The sequence below is a fragment of the Mustela putorius genome, unplaced genomic scaffold (assembly GCF_011764305.1).
Source record: "Mustela putorius furo isolate JIRA1106 unplaced genomic scaffold, ASM1176430v1.1 tig00000738_pilon_pilon_pilon, whole genome shotgun sequence".
Classification (NCBI taxonomy): Eukaryota; Metazoa; Chordata; class Mammalia; order Carnivora; family Mustelidae; genus Mustela; species Mustela putorius.
In genome coordinates, this window is record NW_025421463.1 from 7,510,863 (window position 1) to 7,528,728 (window position 17,866).

Here is a 17,866-nt window from a genome sequence, read left to right on the forward strand (position 1 = left end):
TTATGGAAAGTACCGATAAGTGAAGGTTACTGAATTCCAGCTCAGGAACCCCCCTCCCTCTGCAGTGACTGCTGGTGTCTCCCTGTGCTGAGGCAGGCTGGACATCTGCTTCCTGATGCCATCGCCCACTCTCTCTTTGGCCAGCACTGCCTGTTGGGAAGTTCTTTTGCTTTTTCCTGGCCTTGGCGGGGCCACTGCACCCCTGCCCTGCTCTGAGGGGACCTCTGTCACAAATCCAGCCTCTGGGGACATCTGTGTGGGTGGCAGCCGTGCTGCCCTGAGGACGAGGGTCTAGGGCCCTCTGAGGGCCGACTTTTCCCTGTCTGGCCCTCCTGCCTTCAGCTGGGAAAGGAACGAGGGGCATCAAGGTCGGCAGGTGTGGTCACAGAGAGGACGGACCCCCTCCCCAGACGGATCACGAGCTTTATTCTGTCTTCGGAATGAGTCCCAGGACAGCCACTCATGCCTGGGAAATCACGGCTTCAGCCCTCTCAATGATGACAGAGGCAGGTGAAGACCAGAGAGGGAAGGGGGTCGTGGCAGAGGCCACACAGCCAGCGTGTGCCAGTGGCGGGTGAGGACCTCGGAGCCCGCGCTCCTCACAGCCCAGTCCTCCTTCCCTGACCTCTCACTGCCCTTTCAGGGGTCAAAGGAGGTGGCAGCTTTGCCATCCAGTTCCCAGGCTGCCATGGGGTCTGTGGAAGTCCTCAGATGTCCGCCAAGGCCCCCCTGCAGATGCCCAACTCAGACCCTCTTCAGCACCATATCATTACCAGGCACTCGCACACCTCCAGAGATGGGGATCTCACTACTCAAAAGACAGCTCCTCCTGACTCCACGAAAGGTGTGTGCGTGTCAGTGGGGGCGGAGGGGAAGAGAGACTGTCTTCCCTCCCCTGGGGAATGCGCCTTGCTCAGGCTGGCGGTGGGGCAGAGGCGATGGCATCTCCTGCTTTCCTGCCAGGGAACTTCCCTCCAGAGACTCCCCTGGGACCCGTGCAAGGGGGTGAAAAGAGCTTCTCAGAAGGAGCCTGTTCACGGAATCCTCCTCCAGACTGGGCCTCCCTGGAGGCGGAGCTGCCTGCCTATGTGCGGGGAAGTCAGCTCCACTCTTGGCGGCGCTACCGTGGGTCTCAGATGCCAGGACCCCGCTGGGGCAGCCCCTCACAGGATCCCTGCTCAGGGCTGGGACTCTGCCCCGAGCTTCTATGTCCCTCAGTGGCGTGGGCACTGCCTTCAGGCAGCCCTCCTGGTAACCACAGTTCACAAGGCTCTCTCTTCTTAGCTTCTTGGCTGTACCATCAGCCCTGTTTGAAGACATCTGTCTGGGATGCTCTCTGCCATTTTCTTGAGGAGTCCCACTTGTCCCTCCTCCAAAATGGACATCTTTGTGATTGGAGCCCCCTCTGCTCTTGGCTTGCCAGCAGCCTTCGGTCAGAGTCTCTCCAGCTCAGGCGACAAGAACAGCCATCTCCAGCCAGATCGTTGGGAGGATCCACTATAATCTTGTCCTTCTACCTGAAGGAAGTGGTCCCTGAGGAGGAAGGTGGCAGCTGGGGCACTGCTGGGACCTGCCCCACGGCTGTTACCATCGCTGGGGTGGGGGTGGGGTACAGACACAGAAGGGGCTGAGAAGTTTCTATCCAAACCCCCAGTGTCTTGAGAACCAGAGGACTGTGACTTGGCAGAGGACACACGGCAAGCCGGAGATGTTGCTGGGACAGAGACTGCGGGTGCTGGGTCCAGTGTTCCTGGTCCAGTGCTCCTGGCAACTCCCGGCGGTCCTGTCTGTCTATGGGTCTGAGCTCTGTGTGTGTCCCTCAGGCAGGGATGGCCAAGCCCCAGCTGAAGACAGGGGAGGGGCTGGTTGAGAACCCCCTTGAGCAAAAGAAGAAGGCATTGCCATGGCCAAGGGCAGGAAGCCCTCAGGATGCCCACGGCTCCTCCTCCCTCGAGGGCCGACAGCATTTCAGAGTACAGGAGATGTTTCACAGAAGAGGAAATTGAGGCCCAAAGGGAAGACAGGGTGCCGGGTTCTGGGGCAGGTGCCTCGTTAGCTGCTGTCCTTGCTCCTTGTTGCAGTGACGTGGGGCAGGGGGGTGGTGGCCTTCCGGGGCTTCCCACCCATCCTCCTGAGCCTTGCCCCCTACCCTGTTCCTGGTAGCTCAAAGTCATGGGGGCGGGGGTGAAGTCTGTGGGCCAGGAAAGGGTGCCCTGTGGAGGGACGTATGTCTCCAGGAACCACAGGTCACGGGGTTCCCGCGATGCCTGCTCCCCTGCACCACCTCCTAGGTCGCTCAGTGCTTGCTGGCAATCTTCTTCTTCCGAGCAGAGACCAGGTCATAGAAGGGCACTCGGGTGATGCTGGCTCTGAAATGAGAGCAAGTGAGGGAACGGCAGGGCTGAGCTGGCTGCCGGCGGGCTCTCAGCGCCCCAGGCTTGTAGAAGGGGGTGGGTCTCCTGGGGACAGGATGGCCTGCCCTGCTGCGGGAGAAGGGCCTGATGGCCCCACCAAGGACCAGGCCCTAGTGAGTCAGCCCTGCCCGGAGTCCCACGGGCAAGGCGGGAGAGGGTCAGGCTGAGAATGGACAGCCTCGGGAATTCTGCCCCCCAAGTTCTTTGGACCCCATTTCAGACTCCCAGAGGAGGTGGAAGGAGCCCAAGTGGGACCAGCAGACCTGTTGCCCACCCACTGGCTGTGTGGCAGAGCAGGTCCCTCCCCTGTGGGGGCTGGGGGAGGTGGTCAGGGCCTCATCTGTGAAATGGAGGTCCAAGTGGGTCCTGCTGGGCTGCTTCACAGGACTTTAGCATGGCTCGAGGGCATAGACCCCACAAGTCCCCGGGACACAGCCCCCGGCCCAGCGACCACTCTGGTGTCTTCCTCTGGCCGAGGGGACCCACCGTCTCCCACGTCTCCCCATTGGCCCCTACCCCTCACCTGCCTCCCTTCCACCTGTCCCTCCACTGTCCATCTTGGAACCTCGAAATCAGCCCCTACACCATGCCTTCTTCACCTGGCCACACCCCTTCTCTGTGTCCGGTGCCCCCAGGAGAAACCCACACGAGTTGCCATGGCAACCAAGGTCTTGCTATTCCACGCAGCCTGGCCTCCCACTGCCCGGTCCCCGCAGAGCCACGTGCCCCATCCCCCATACTGCCCGGCACCAGCACCCCCAGGACTCCGGGCTGCTGTCCAGGAGGCCACCCATTGACCTGCCCCCTGTCTTCACCAGCACTGGTCCTTTCCCCTACAGAGCCTTTCCCTCCATCTCCACCAGGTCTTTCCAGGCTCCCTCCGGATCCTGGAGCTAACGAGAGCACCATTCGAGAGCACTGACCACATGCCAGGCACCCGGCAAAGAGATTTTCGTGCAACATCTTGTGGGATCGTCCCCCTACTCCATGACCTCCCTCCCCTGTGTCCCTGGGGCCTGGCTGCGGAAGCTGGGTGGAAGATCTTGTATGCCAGAGACAGGAGGGAGATTCTGGATTAGGCCCTTTTACAGACAAGGAGACAAAGCCCAGAGAGAAGCAGGGGCCCCCGGAAGGGACAGAAAGCCCAGACAGCCCTTACCGGATGGCCTCGATCCACTGGTCACGCTCCTCTGCGCTGGAGGCCGAGATTCGATACGACTCGTGCTTGCCCTCCACCACCTTGCCCTCGCCGTCCGTCTTACACGCCTTGATCTTCTGGCCCCGGCAGCTGGGGTTGTAGAGCTCCAGGCAGAACTGCAGGGAGGTGGCTGGGTGAGGGCCAGGCAGGGCTGGGAGGAGGGGGCGGTTGGGCCAGGCTTTCCCGGGCGTTCAGCGAGGACCATCCACTTGGGGCTTGGACAGACAGCGGGATACACCCCACCCGGGGCTGGCTTCCCGTGCCAGGCCAGGGGGCCAGAGATGCTCCCTCTCACGTTGAGAACTTGCTATGTGCCAGGCTCGACCCAAGTCCACCATTTCCCCTAAAACCCCCAGCTCAGTGCCTGGGAAACTGAGGCTCAGGAAGGAGCAGAGACTCACTCGAGGATATCAGCTAGTGTCAGAAGCAGGCTCCGAGAGAAAATGAAACCATCCCTTTTTGATGCCATAGACCTGCCCCCAGGATCCATGGCCTCGGGAGGGAACCTGAGGCAACCCCAAACCCCACCGGGGGCCTCCTGGAGGGCTCAGGCCAGCCGCCCTCCCCTCCCACCTGGGGTTCAGAAAATCCCCCAGCGGCTGGGGCTCTCAGGACCCCGCTGCGCCACCTACTGGCTTCTTGGGGTCGTCCACCTTCTGCACGGAGAGGTTCTCCAGAGGTATGATTCCCCGGGGCTCCTTGTCCTGCAGGAGGGGCGGGGGAAGGCCAGGATCAGCAAATGCAGCCTTGACACCCAGGGCAGGGAGTGAACTTGCGGGGCTCCCCAAACTCATAGAGGAGCACACGCATCTTCCCAGATTCTGTCCCGCCCTGGGGTGGGGGTGGGGGGAGCAACGCATGGAGAGCCTGGGCTGAGAGTTAGGAGGCTGGACTGTAAGCTTGGTCTGGCCTTGGCTCAGTTTCCCCCTCTGAAATGGGTGCAGAGAGGGGTGAATGATCTCAAAGGGGTCCCATGCTCTGTGAGTGGACCGCTTAGTGGGAGTTTGGGAGGAGGGGGAGGGGCAGGCTCAGGAGACCCCTGCTCACTGTGGTGAACTCAAAGTAGTAGAGACAGTTGTCCGTCAGGATGAACCAGCGCCGTTTCCACGTCTTCACGCGGCCTCCTGCAAGAAGCCAATGGCGCAGTCAGCCGGACTTCCTCTCCCTGTTTTCTTCCACGGACACGTCCTTCCATGGGAGCGGGGCCTGGAGAGCTTTCCTCTGTCCCCTCCCCTCAAACCTCCCAAACCCCAGCTCACCACACTTTCCCCAGACCCATTGCTTTGTTTTTCAAATACCCCAGTGGCACTCATCACTCCAGGCTAGCCCTGGCCACTTGACTTGGCATTCAAGGCTCCTCCATGATCAGGCCCCAGGACCAGTGGCTGCCCTTCCCCCTCATTCATCCCTTGGCCTACTCCCTGACTGGCACCGGGCTTAAGCATTTCATCTTTCGCTTGCCAGACAATGTCTTAGATGTTTTTAGAAATATTTGCTTATTAATCCCTAGAACCAGCTATCAGGAGGACCTGTAATTAAGCCCATTTTACAGATGAAGAGGCCAAGGCACAGGGAGGCTCAATCGTGGGCTCAAAGTCCTGCAGCAGAGCTCAGATTTAAGCCCAGTGTCCTAGCTCCAGAGTCCAAGTGCTTGGCCATTTTGCCACACATTGACTATGATTCCCATTTCACAGTGGTGGAAACCGAGGCTGAGGAACCTGACCACTGGCACATGCGTGGAGGAGCTGGGATCTGTGACTCAGTGTCTCCCTAGGGCTGGGAGGGGTCCGCGGGGCAAGAAAAGATTCCCTGTGGTCTGCAGAAGGGCTGGAATCCGGGTATGGGGACATGGAGGGCTTAGGCAGGCATCCCCCAGCCCAGGTCTCTGCTCCAACACGAGGGGTCTGTCCTTACCTGCCTCCAAACACCACTGTCCCTGGCTGGGCTGTCTCTGCTGGGGACGCACCCGGGAGTGTGCCTGGGGCCAGGGGCTGGGCCCTACCAGGTTCGGCAGCCTGTCTGGGCTGCAGCAGCCGCCCCCTCAACCCTCACCTACGGCTCCTCTCTGTGGGTTAGAGGTCCTTCCAGCCTCCTCGTCATGCTGAAGGGAAGCTCCCCTGAGCCACATCCTGTCCCACTTCCTCCCCCATCCTTCAGGGACACCCAACCCTCTGCGCACCCACTTGTTGGCTGTGTGGCCTCAGACAGGTCTCCTAACCTCTCTGGGCGTGGCTTCCTCAGAAGCCCTCCAGGAAGAGAGACCAGCGTGTAGTTGAAGTGTCTAGGGGTCTGCTGGCCTCTCACCTCCTCTTCCTGCTCGTCCTCCCCCACCCCCCACAGTCCCAGGACAGACAGATGGAGGGAGGGGGCAGGTGGATGGCTGGGGGGCTGGGTTCCCTGACTACACCGCGGAGGCTTCATGTCAATGTGTGCATGCGTCTGGTGTGTGCCTGAGTGTGCCTGCCGAGTGTGCCCTAGTGTGCCGAGTGTGCGCCTCACCCAGTTTGAGCAGCCAGCCCTCACGGTCGGGGTTGAAGAAGGTATGAGTGAGGTCATTGCCGTCATCCTCAGGGATGGAGAAGGGTTCGCTCTTGATGCTGTCGAAGAGGTTCTGTCCTCAGAGAAGGGAGGCAAAGAGCAGGCTGTGATGTCCATCCCAGTCCGGAGCCTGGACCCTGCCGGGCCCCTGTGGCCTGGAAATTCTACCCGCTTCCCCCAGGTGGCTGGGGCCCCCAAACGCCATTGCCTGCCAGGTCTCCCCACCCGGGGCTCTGGGGCCAGAGCAGCAAGCGTGGAGGCTGCTCCTTAGAGAGATCGGGCCCAGCTGCCTCGCCCGTGCCTGTCTGCTTGCCGGGCTGGGTCTTTCCCACTGGGTGGGCTGCTCCCGCAGGGCACACCGGGGTGTCACAACCCCCAGGACTTCCCCAGGGCCTGGCCTCAAGCCAAATGGCCACTCTTTACCAACCAGGCGGTTAATGGTCCCCTCCCCCCACTCCCCCAGCATCCCCACCCTGGCCCCCATTGCAGACAAGGACACTCAGCTGGGACCTGCAGACCCCCACATGTTCACCTGTGCATGCACACATATAAATGCTCAGACACACTCGCATACAACTGAGGGGACAGCAGCCAGGGGCAGGGCCTCCTTAGGTAACATCCATGAGGGCAGAGGGCCCCCTTTTTTCCTAGCTGCTATAGCGGAGACTTCCAGGTGTACCTTGGTTAGAGGGACACAGAAGAGCAACCAAAGGGTTGGAGTTCGACTGCCCCTGTCGGGAGGCTCGGCCCAAGGACACACTTAAGGTGGGATGCCCAACTTGGCTCTCAAGGGCAGGGACTTGGTGGGAGTTCCCCGAAAACAGATTTCAGTTCTCCATGCAGGACCTTCTAGCAGCTAGAGCTGCTGGAATATGGATGGAGCAACCTGGTAGGATAATGAGTTCCTCGTCACTAGAAGTATGCAAGCTAGGGCTGAGACCTCCCCATGGGGGAGTTGTGGAAGTCTGCAGTGGATCTTCTCAGTGTGTTTTGAACTTGTGTTCTATGATCAACCTGCCCTATTTCCAAATGTTTGGAAAAACATTCTCGACTATTTCTGTTTATTAAAACCAGACACAGTGCTGGATCTCCATCTCGAAGATAATTAAATCACTTCCTTCTGTTGCCTTTGTGTATGCTGCTGTTCTGATGGTTTCCTTGAGATTTTAAATGAAAAATTTGATAAGTACTGTCTGATTCCCCTAAAGTTTTAGAAATGGTGTTTTCTGGTTTTTAAAATGTCTTTGCTGACCCGATAGTTCTGAGGTTATAATCCTGCCAGAAACCGCTTTTTCTAGGCTTGATGGAGGTGGCTCTGGACTGTCCCCAGAGTCCTTGGCTCAGCCTGGCTGTGCTGGTGGGCGTAGGGAGGAGCAGGGACCATCTGCCCTTTTTTGGAACCTCCGCACCCTTAGAGCAGCTGGGCAGCCCTGTCGCCCCTCCTGCCCAGGCCCAGGCCTGGGAATTTGAGCGGTGCTGGCTGATCGAACAAAGGCCAGTGGCAGAAAAGGCCTTTTCAGCAAAGCTGTCAGCACAAACATTTGGGAGGCCCAGGACCAAGCAGGGGGCCAGACAGAGGGGCCTCATCCTCCGTGTGTGATACCCACAAGGGGCCCCTGGCAGCTTCTGCAGGTGGCCTGTCAGCTTGCACATTCTGCCCCCGCAGAGGAAACGGCTCGGTTTATCTGCTGTTCCAGCACCTTGTAAACACCAGCCCTCCCCCATACGTAAACACCCCTGCGCGGCGGGGGCGGCCACCAGACCTGGCTGGATAGACCTGATTACTGCCACCTTCCAGAGGCTCTGCTGGCTTGTCTCTTCTCTCTCTGCCCCTGGCTTTCCTCTGGAGCCTCCCCTGCCCAGACACACTCTGTCCAGGTTGTTGAGGCGGGTTGATACCCTTCTCCCACCCCAGGCTCCAGGAAGGAGGGACTGACTCTGATCTGGCCACGGTGACTGGTTTTTTAGGGATGACATGTGATCCAAGCCAGCCAATAACCCTTAATTCTGGGACTTTAGTTTTAACTGCTAAGCCAGAACGAACACTGAAGCTGCCTGGGCCCTCTCTGCCAATTCTGCCGCAACTTGAAGAGAGGCTGTTTAGGAGGGAATCTAGCATAGAGGAGAAGGCTGCCGAGAGATGGGGAGACCAGACTGAGTCCTAACCTCACTGAGCACCTGGATCTAGCCGAGCCTGAAGCTGACAGATCTGAAGCCAAATCGATCCCCGATCTTTTCCATTACATGAATTGAGATTCCTTTAGCCGGGAAGCAACTGGTAGCTGGGTAGCACAGCCAAGTCCTTCATGCCCAAATCCTGCCTTCTGGTCTCTGCAGAAGGAAGGGCCCTGGAGTCAGAGAGACATGGGTTCGAATTTGATGTCCTCACAAACGATGAGAACCCTGGCCAGCTACCACTCTTGGAGGTCGGTTTTCTTTGCTGTAAACTGGGAAGGGTGCCCACTGCTTAAAGGTGTCAGGAGAAGTTAATGAGAACATAGATGGACCAGAACTAGGCTTGGTATATGGTCCGTTCTAATGGGGATGGAGATGTTTGGACAAGGACCCAGGAGATCCAGGGCTGCCCACAGCAGAAGATGCCCTGAACCGGGAGATTGTTCCCCTGCCTGAGCCTCAGTTTCTCCACCTGTAACACCAGAGGCTGGAGAGCCTTCCCTCTTGGCCTCTCTCCTTCTCCCCTTCTCCCACCTAAGCTCCCTCTCTGGGCAGCTCTCTCAGGGGAGTGGCCCCCTTCTTGGCATTTCCTGGGTACCTGCTGTGGGCCAGGAGCTTGAAGTGTATTAACCCTGCTTCTCAGGAGAGCCACGAGAGGGCACCACCATCTGCCCACTTTGCGGACGAAGAAACTGAGGCTTACACTCAAGGTCACATCGCCATAAAGGGCAGAGCTGGCATTGGATCTCCTATCCTCTGAGTCCACACCCTGAGTCTCTTAGGCATTCTGCTTCAGCCTATCAGGATAGCCAGGGCAAGACGTGCTACTGTCGCCTGTCCCCCGCCTCCCATAGCGCACCCCTCTGAAGCCTTGCCCAGCTTAAAAGCATTCTGTGTCTTCAGCAGGGCGCAAGCTTCTGGACCATGATGGGGTACTCCTTCCACAAAGTGGCAAACTTTGACTATTTGACGGTGATCAAAAGGTGAGTTCTTGCTTTTATACATAGGGAAGATGAGGCGCAGAGAGAAGGCAGGCAGATGCCCCCAAACCACACAGCACCCGGGCTTCCCACCACCCCCTCCACCCTGGAATTTTGCAGTAAAAACCCCTGAACAGCAAGGACCAGGCTTTTGTGGTTCCCTTTGCGTGGCTCCCTTTGTGTGGATTCCCTTGTGTGGTTTCCCTTTTTTAATCCAGGGAAGCCTCTGGATTCATTAGCGACTGGAACGACTCAAGCCCTTGGGCTAAATACCTTACATTTCTACACAAATCCCACGAGCTGGGAGCTCAGAGAGGTCAAGCCACTTACCAAATGTCACACAACCAGAGAGTAGGGGAGCAGGGGCCTGGATGAGGCTGTGACTCCAACGCTGCTCTTTCTCTTCCTCCCCCCTCCCCTCTGTGCTTGCTTCTCTTGGCTGCCGAGGAGGATAATAAACCCTTCCAGACCTCCCAGGCAGAGTGTGAAGCTAAATTGAGGTACTAGACCCTTAAGCCCTAGGAGGAGAAACTTACAAGCTCTGTACAGATGTAGCGCATTGTTATTAACAAAAGGCTTGAATTGGGAAAAATGCCAAAGGAGGTGCTCAAGAAGGCTCTAGGGGGGCGGTTGGGGGGCTGAGGCAATAATGCTGGCATGTCATTAACTCATTATCTGCCAGACCAGGTGCGCCCAACCTCCTGCCAGTGGTACCACAATGAGATGACTTACCGATTCCCAAATGCCTTTGAGATTTCAGGCATTTTACTAAGCGCTGGGGTTTTAAAGTTATTATTAATTCTTCTTCATCGTGACCTAAGCCACCATTTAGAACCTATGCTCTGTACCTGGCAGGGGCTCTGGCCTTTACATCTTTACAAATTGCTACTCCCAGTAGCTGGGTGACGCAGGCATCATTATCCTGGTTGAAAGAATGGTGGCTTGGAGGGGGGCGGTGGTGAGTCATTCCCCAAGGTCATGGGGGAGACGGGATTTGACTTGAGCTCAATCCAGCTCTCAAGGACTCATCCTGGTTGGGGTCCCCACCCACCCCTGCCCTCATGATAAACTTTCCCCTTTGAGGACCGAGGAGGGTGGTGGGCTAAGGGCATGGTAGTTCTTAAACAGGGAGGGGCACCCAAGTCCTTCCAAACCCAGGCTTCGCCCCAGACTTGGCAGGGTGCCAAGCTGGGAGAGAGGATTGCACCTTCTCCTCACCTCCTGCCAGGCTGTCACCAGGAGGCGACGGGAACTTTATTGAGCTCTGGGGCATCCTTGGTCCTGGAAATTAGCTGTCAGTTCATTTTTGCTGCAGCAGGCTCTGAAGCTCACTTCTGTGTTTACGGCATGGTTGTTTCCTGCACCGTGTTGCCCATAGTTCCCTGGCAAACCCCTGAGGCTGTCATTTGAAGCCTCCTTCTGAGGGGCTCCGGCCCCACCTTGCCACCTGTCCCTGTGCATTCACACCCACAACCCCAGCCAGCCCCTCTGGACCCTTCTCCCGTTCCTAGCCAGGTGAGGCCTGGGTTCTGGCAGTTTCCCCTTTCTGGACTGTTCTTTCTCTGTTTCCCTCTGTGAAAACTCCCATTCAACCTTCAAGGCCCAGTTCAAAAGTCACCTCCTCTGTGAAGTCTTCCAGGATGACCCCCTTCCTCTGCCCCCAGGAGAGGGACAGTAGTGTCCTCTGTGTCTCTGTAGCTATGTTCCTGTAGTTAGTACACATGAATAATAATTCACAGGGCTATAATTCATATATGCATCATCTTCCCATCAGACCCTGAACTTGGCCTAGGCTTGGTCTGTGGCTGATTCATCCCTGGGTGCCCTGCGCTGGGCACAGGGCCTGGTGCAGTGTGGCTGGGGTGGGGTCTGTTTGAGGAAGAGACAGGAGGCCCGCATTCTGCTTGGCTTGCAAGCTGCCTTATGGAAGACCTCAGTTTCCCCCTCTCTGGAGGAGGGAAGGCTTTGAGCAGAGACAGAATTTTCAGCTCTGACATGCTGAGAGTCTAAGAATCTGGGATTCCAAGCACTATAGCTGCGTTTTATGAAGCACCCTTTCTAGAAGGTGTGAATGAATGATGGGTGCCCAGGGTCCCCCAAAGGATGGAGTCTGGGAGGACCTCCTAGGTGGTCTATAGCAGACATCCTCCTTAAGATGGGGGCCCCTTGGACGTGCCCATCTCAGGACTGACCCCTTTCGTGGTGGCCCATCTCAAGACAGACACCAAGCTGGGGGGGTCCATCTCAGAGGAGCCCCCTCTTGGGCTATCCATCCAAGCGTGGGCCCTTCTGGGGTCCCTGGGGACCAGGTGAGGTGGGCCACGCCCCTCTTACCCGCAGCTGCTCCTCAGGCAAGTCACCGCCGTCATTGATGCCGCGGTTCATGGACACAAAGCGCTCGAAGGGTGGCCTGTCCCGGACGTTGGGGTTGTGGAGGCTGGTGTTGAGCATGATGATGGAGAAGGACAGGACATAGCAGGTATCTGCGAGATGGGACAGTGGTCACAGTCCTGGCCCCGATCACTCTCCCCTCCTCTGCCCTGACCACTTTGAGGGGCCAAGCATCACCCACCTCAACGCCCCAAGGCCCACGCTGTCCCAGCTTGGCATTCGAGGCCCGGTCTCCTCCCCACTCCTGTGGGCCTCCCGGCTCCTAACAAACTTCAGCGGCTGAGTCCCTCCCACCCCTTCCCACCCCTGCCCCTGGGCTCCTGCAGGGTGGGGGGGTGGGGGCCCTGCCGGGCATGCCCTCCCCTTCCCTTCGCTACCCATTCCAACCCTCCCCGTTCAGATCCAGCTCCAGCCTCTCCCAGAGCCCTTCCAGCCTCCTGCCCACTCTGTTCTCTGCCTCCTCAGAACTCGGAGAACACTTATTGTTGTCTACACTGTTCAAAGCTTAGTCATGTGCTCTTTGGCCGGCTTGCCGGCACGGCGGGGCTCCTGGAGCCCTAGCTGCTGTTCCATTCTTCAGACTTTCAGGGGCGAAGCATTTGGGAGGGAGGTGTTTGCTCCTCTGGGGTGTTTTGAAGCCCTAGGTCCTGAGCCAGGGCAGTCCAGCTGCGTCCCCAGCATCCTGGTGGACCTTAGGGATATGCCTGACCTCCTCCGCATCTCCATCTGTGACATCGGGAGGTTTAAACCGAAGAGTCTTCATGCTCCGGAACACTGAGGATTTCACCTCTGAAAACAGCCACACCCAGTAGAACCACCTAGTGGCTGCCCGTCCCCATGACAGCCCTGTGAGGCACGTACTCTTACTAACCCCACTGCACAGAGCAGGAAACTGAGGCACAAGGGGGGCCTGTTACATGCACCATCACAAAATGAAGCGGTTAGACTGTTAGATTCAAGTCTGGGGCTTTAAAATTCCATCCTTTCTGTAAGTATGTAGTGTGCACCCACCAGTGCTGTGGACCGGGGATTCGCTGGTGAATAAATCTGACATGACCCCCGCCTCGTGGGATATTTAGACTGGTGGAGGTGACAGAGGACAGACTGTATCTGTATTTGATGTAGAGAGGAGAACGCTGCTGACCTCAGAGAGCAGACGCCAGGATCACCTGATATTGCCCAGATAAGGCTTAAAAAATGGAACTTCTTGTTGTTGGGGGAACTTCAGGTACAGAGAAGAAACCAGGACAAGCCTGCCGCGGAGACTTCTTGTCCGCCCTGCTAGGGGCGGGATGGTCGGCTGCAGTACTGATCTTCGCTGAGATCTTTCTAGACCCCCGCACCCCTGGCCTCCTGCCCAGTGTGTTTCTTGCCACCGGCCTTTGCTCTGATGAAAACTGCCTGAAAAGTCCTTTTTCCACCTTGACCTCCTAGAGAACGCTTACTCATCCTTTAAAGCCCTTTTCAGACCTCACTGCCTCTGGGAAGCCGTCCTAGAGAGGCTGACTCTGCCATTGCTGCCCTCAGCCAGGGGAACTGTGCATGATTTCCTGCATCCTCTCCCAAGGACTGGGCCCCGAGGCAGCTCTGGCTGACAAGCGCCCAGCAGAGGGCCTGGCCCAGAGTTGGCACTCAGCGAGGAAGTCTGGGCTCCCAGGGCCCCGATGCTCTGGGGGTGGGGGGAGCCCAGGGGGTGGGGCGGCCATGCGCCTGCGGTCATGGAGGGTTCCCACAGCCCCAGGTCCCCTCCCACGCGGGCACCTGTGGACTGGAAGACGCCTGGGTTGCAGAGACAGTATCGGGTGGCAAACGTCTCCATCATCCTGTCGATCTTCTGGGCCTCGCCTGGCAGCCGGAAGCTCCATAGGAACTGTCTGGGGGAGGAATCGGGCTGTGGGTGGGTGGGTGGGGGGGTGGCCGGAGAAGCTGCTCTGCCTGTCTTGCCTGAGTCTTTATCCTGTAAATGGGACTGTCTGCCCCCGTCCTTTAGGCTCAGGGGGAGGCGGCTTTTCTCTCAAAGTACAGGAGCAGAATTTGTGCTCCCCTCTGCCCTTCTGGTCTCAGAACACTTTGTGGCCTCCTGCACCTCAGCCTGGGGTGGGGGGGCTCTGTCTGCCCTGGGATCGGACAGGGGACCCCTGGGCAGGTGCATTCTCTTGGCTGGGTTTTCCTTTTCTTTGAACATAAGTCCTTCCAGAGCTTCAAAGTTAGTTCCCCAAGGTCAAGGGTTGTCTGTGCAGCTCCTCTCACACCTGCCCCTGGGCCTCACCTTGGCCTGAGCGCCCAGGGACTGCTCAGTAATGAATAAAAGAAGGAAGGAATGAATATTGAGACTCCCAACCACCTACCCCTCCCCCTTAAAAGAGCATGGGAATCGAAGGGAAGGCCACATTGCTTGGATGTTAGCGGCTTCTTCCTTTTCTGCCTCGCAAACTCCTCCTCATCCTTCAAAGTCCAGATCAAATGCCCCCATTCAGGAGCTGATTTTCCCAGCATTCCCCATAGCAGCAAGGCTTACTAAGCCAATTCTAAGTACTTTCTGTTTAGTTGTCACAGCCCTATGAATTTGGTATTATTATTATATTTACTTATTTATTTATTTATTTTAAAGATTTTATTTATTTATTTGACAGAGAGAGAGAAAGAGGGAGAGAGAGATCACAAATAGGCAGAGAGGCAGAGAGATGGGGAAGCAGGCTCCCTGCTGAGCAAAGAGCCCGGTGTGGGGCTCGATCCCAGGACCCTGGGATCATGACCTGAGCTGAAGACAGAGGCCTTAACCCACTCAGCCACCCTTATATTTATTTATTTTTAATTAATTAATTAATGAATGAATTAATTTGAGAGAGAGCAAGAAAGAGAGTGAGAGAGAGCACAAGCAGGAGGGGGTGGGCAGAGACAGAGGGAGAAGCAGACTCCCTGCTGCGCCGGGAGCCAGACACAGGTCCTGATTCCAGGACGCTGGGATCATGAACTTAGCTGAAGGCAGACCCTTAACGGACTGAGCCACCTAGATGCCCCTATTATTATCATTTTTCTAAAGATTTATTTGTTTATTTGACAGAGGGAGCGAGTGGGTGGTGGAACAGAGAAAGGGAGGGAAAAAGTCTTAAGCCAGTTTCCTGCTGAGCCCCGAACCTGATGTGGGGCTCCATCCCAGGACCCCGAGATCATGACCTGAGTTGACACCAAGGGTTGGATGCCCAACCCACGGCGCCACCCAGGCACCCCTAATGGGTACTATTATTATTCCCATTTTGTAGACAAAGAAACTGAGGCACAGAGACTTGCCCTGGGGGTGAGTGACAGAGCTGGGATATGAACTGGGCAGTCTGGCTCCAGAGTTTCACATGAAAGAGGGAATACCTACTATGCTGTATTAATAAAACAAATGAAACACTAATCTCAAAGGTAGCGGCGATGGCGGAAGTAACGGTAACAGTCATCATGATATTGCAATACGGCTGTAAAAATGGAATGTGCGAGCATGACGAGTCGTGGAGGCACAGGAAGGTGATCAGAGGCATCAGAGACCAAGGGTGAGGCTGTGTTTGTGCCATTAGTGTGGCTCCTGGACCCCCTCCCCGCCCCCCAGGCTGGGCCACCCCCGGGGGCTGAGCCCCCCCTCCCGGTCCACTCACCTGAGGGCCTGCACGAGGTTGAGGTTGGCAAACTCGTGGCAGTCCACAAAGGCCTGGAGGACCTGCAGGTTGAAGGGATCCCTGGAGAGGGCAGGAAGGAGGGCACAGGCACTTGGGAACTTGTGGGCACCCACCTCCCGGAGGGGCTTGAGGTGGGGGAGGGAGAGGAGGGGAGCCGCGTCCTCCTTCCGGATCCAGCCGCCTTCTGCTCTGCTCACCTCTGTCTAAGCCCACATGACCCCCCCCCCCCCCGACACACACCCTCACCGGGTGTTCACCTGGGAGGGGAGCTCTGGCTTCAGAACAGCCTGCTCTGGGTCAAGTGCTTCCTCTGCCACTTCCTGCCTGGATGACCCTACTTAAGCCATTGGGCTTCCCAAGTCCCCATGTCCCCATCTGTAAAATAGAGAGAACCATGCCTACTCCTATTTCTTCCCTCTTCCCAGGTCAAAACTGAAAGCTCTGCCCTTTTTGCCATCTGCATCCTCTGCTCTCTTAGGAGAAGGAACGTGTTCACCGGGGAACCTGGGAGAAGCGTTGCTGGTCTAGCTCCCCCCTTGTCACTTACAGCACACCTGCCACTCCCAACAGCCAGAGGGGTCCTTTCTCACCACTCCTCTGCCCTGAACCCTCCCACGGAGCTCCGCCTTGTCACCTCCTACTTCTTTTCTCCCTTGGTCTCTTCTAATGTCACCAGCCTGCTGTTCCTTGAACATGCTTCTGCCCCAGGACCTTGGCATGTGCTCTTCCCTTTGTCTGGAATGCTCCTCCCCCAGAGGTCTTCACTGCTCACTCCCTTTAAGTGTCAAGCATCAATTTCTCCATGAGACACTTTCTTCACAAGACTCTTGCCGTATCTGACAGCAAGATATCCACAGTATCTGACGGCAAGATATCCACAGTATCTGACGTCACAGCCCTTGACCTGTGGTTCTCAGTGGTTCTTATCTCCCTTCCCTGCTTTATTTGCATTCCAAAGAACTTACAATTTTCTAACATATTTACGTATTTTGGGATCTGTCTTTTGCGCCAGAATGTATCTCCCTAAGGAAAGGATTTTTGTTTGTCTTGTTCACTAGGCTAAATCCAGCAATTTGACACTGCCTGGCACATGGTAAATACTAAAAAATATTAATTATTGAACAAATGAGTGAATGAAGGAAGGAAGGAAGCCAGGCTTGGGTTCAGAAGTTGGAGAGAAGTGATCAGTTAGCCCTTTCAAGCCCAAGAGTTATGACTTCCCTAACATAATTCACTCGCTCATTTACCTGCCCACATACGCACACACCTACGCACACCTGCACACCCACATTCCCTATCTCCCTAAGTCCACACCCCACCTTACCTCTCCCCCAGGTAGGTGCCAATGGCCGTTTTGTTGAGGCCCTCGCCTTTGTATAGGAACTGGGCGATGTCCTGGACGTTGGGCGTCAGCAATTTGTGCTCAGTGAGATACTGGATGCCCTGTAGGGGGTGACGGAACCCAAGATCAGCCCCGACACAGTCGCCAGTGGGAGAGGAGGAAGAGAAGGGGGCGGCCTGTGGCCAGACCGCAAGATAGATGGTGGGGCATGGGGACCTGGCATTCTGATACAGACTGTCCTGGGAAGTTCTGTCCCTCCTTAAGAGAAGCGGCCTTTATCAGGTGGTGAGTCCATTGTCACTGGAGGCATACAAAGAGAGAGAGCATTCCTGCAATGAACCAGGTTCACGCCAGGGGCTCCTCAGATTCCCTTCAGTCTGAACTCTTGGATTATAGTCTTCAATGATTCTATGAATTTATAACTTTAAGATTCCATGATTCAGACTTTCCTTTTGTCCTCTTAAAACCCATTTATTTAAAAATAGTGTTTCATTTTTTTTCCTCACAAGTAATTTATGTTCATTGTATAAAAATTAGAAAAAAAAACAGCTAAATCAAAAGAAGAGGAAATTGCCAAGTCCCACCACTCAGAGGGAGACAGTGTCCATTGTGGTGCCTTTCCTTCCCTTTCTACACGAAATGCTTTTTCGGATCTGACGATGTCACACGCACCTCTTTCCCCACCCCCCAGCGCTCAGAATCTGTCCTTCTAATTTGGGGAGTTTGAAGGGTCCGTCTTTGGTTTTCCAGGAGGGCCTCCTCCATGTCCCTGTTCCTGTTGGGGAAGAGTTTGCTGGAAGATGGTGGGGGCAGTTTGCAGGGAGGCTCTCACTGACCGGCAGAGGGTCATGGGGCTCCCTCGGGGGCCCCTCTCTGTGCTCTGGTGGGAGGATGAGTTAGTGCGCTTGTGTGTGCGCGTGTACACGTGTGTGTGTGAGTGTGTGTTCCATGTGGACGGGGCTGGGGTCCGATTCCTGTGGCTGCAGAAGGCACACGGGTATGTGACACTGTGAGCCTGTGTGTGCCTGTGATGGGGAAGAGGCAGCCGCCTCAGGGCGAGCAGGAAATTTCCAGGGACGCCTGGGCTGCCCTGACCCCACCTCCGCCTGTCAGTCTGTGGTTTCCTCCCGCCTTTGTTCAGGCAGGAAGGGAACCCTCTGCCACCT

The 17,866-nt window shown here is 56.5% G+C and overlaps 1 protein-coding gene across 2 annotated transcripts in view; it reads right to left on the reverse strand.

Moving 5' to 3' along the window:
- Positions 1 to 409: 409 nt before the first annotated feature.
- The window catches only part of CYTH4 (cytohesin 4), a 29,529-nt gene continuing 12,072 nt past the window's right edge, over positions 410 to 17,866 (reverse strand). Inside the window, exons 5-13 of one of the 2 annotated variants that reach the window (XM_045083903.1) lie at positions 16,683 to 16,801; positions 15,338 to 15,418; positions 13,458 to 13,570; positions 11,640 to 11,788; positions 6,112 to 6,223; positions 4,660 to 4,736; positions 4,245 to 4,316; positions 3,574 to 3,728; positions 410 to 2,369 (exon numbers count right to left, since the gene is read on the reverse strand). In XM_045083903.1, the coding sequence (XP_044939838.1) occupies positions 2,297 to 2,369; positions 3,574 to 3,728; positions 4,245 to 4,316; positions 4,660 to 4,736; positions 6,112 to 6,223; positions 11,640 to 11,788; positions 13,458 to 13,570; positions 15,338 to 15,418; positions 16,683 to 16,801 (951 nt within the window). In that variant the 3' untranslated portion in view covers positions 410 to 2,296. The remainder of the gene's footprint in view (positions 2,370 to 3,573; positions 3,729 to 4,244; positions 4,317 to 4,659; positions 4,737 to 6,111; positions 6,224 to 11,639; positions 11,789 to 13,457; positions 13,571 to 15,337; positions 15,419 to 16,682; positions 16,802 to 17,866) is intronic. The other variant, XM_045083904.1, reaches the window with a different exon arrangement.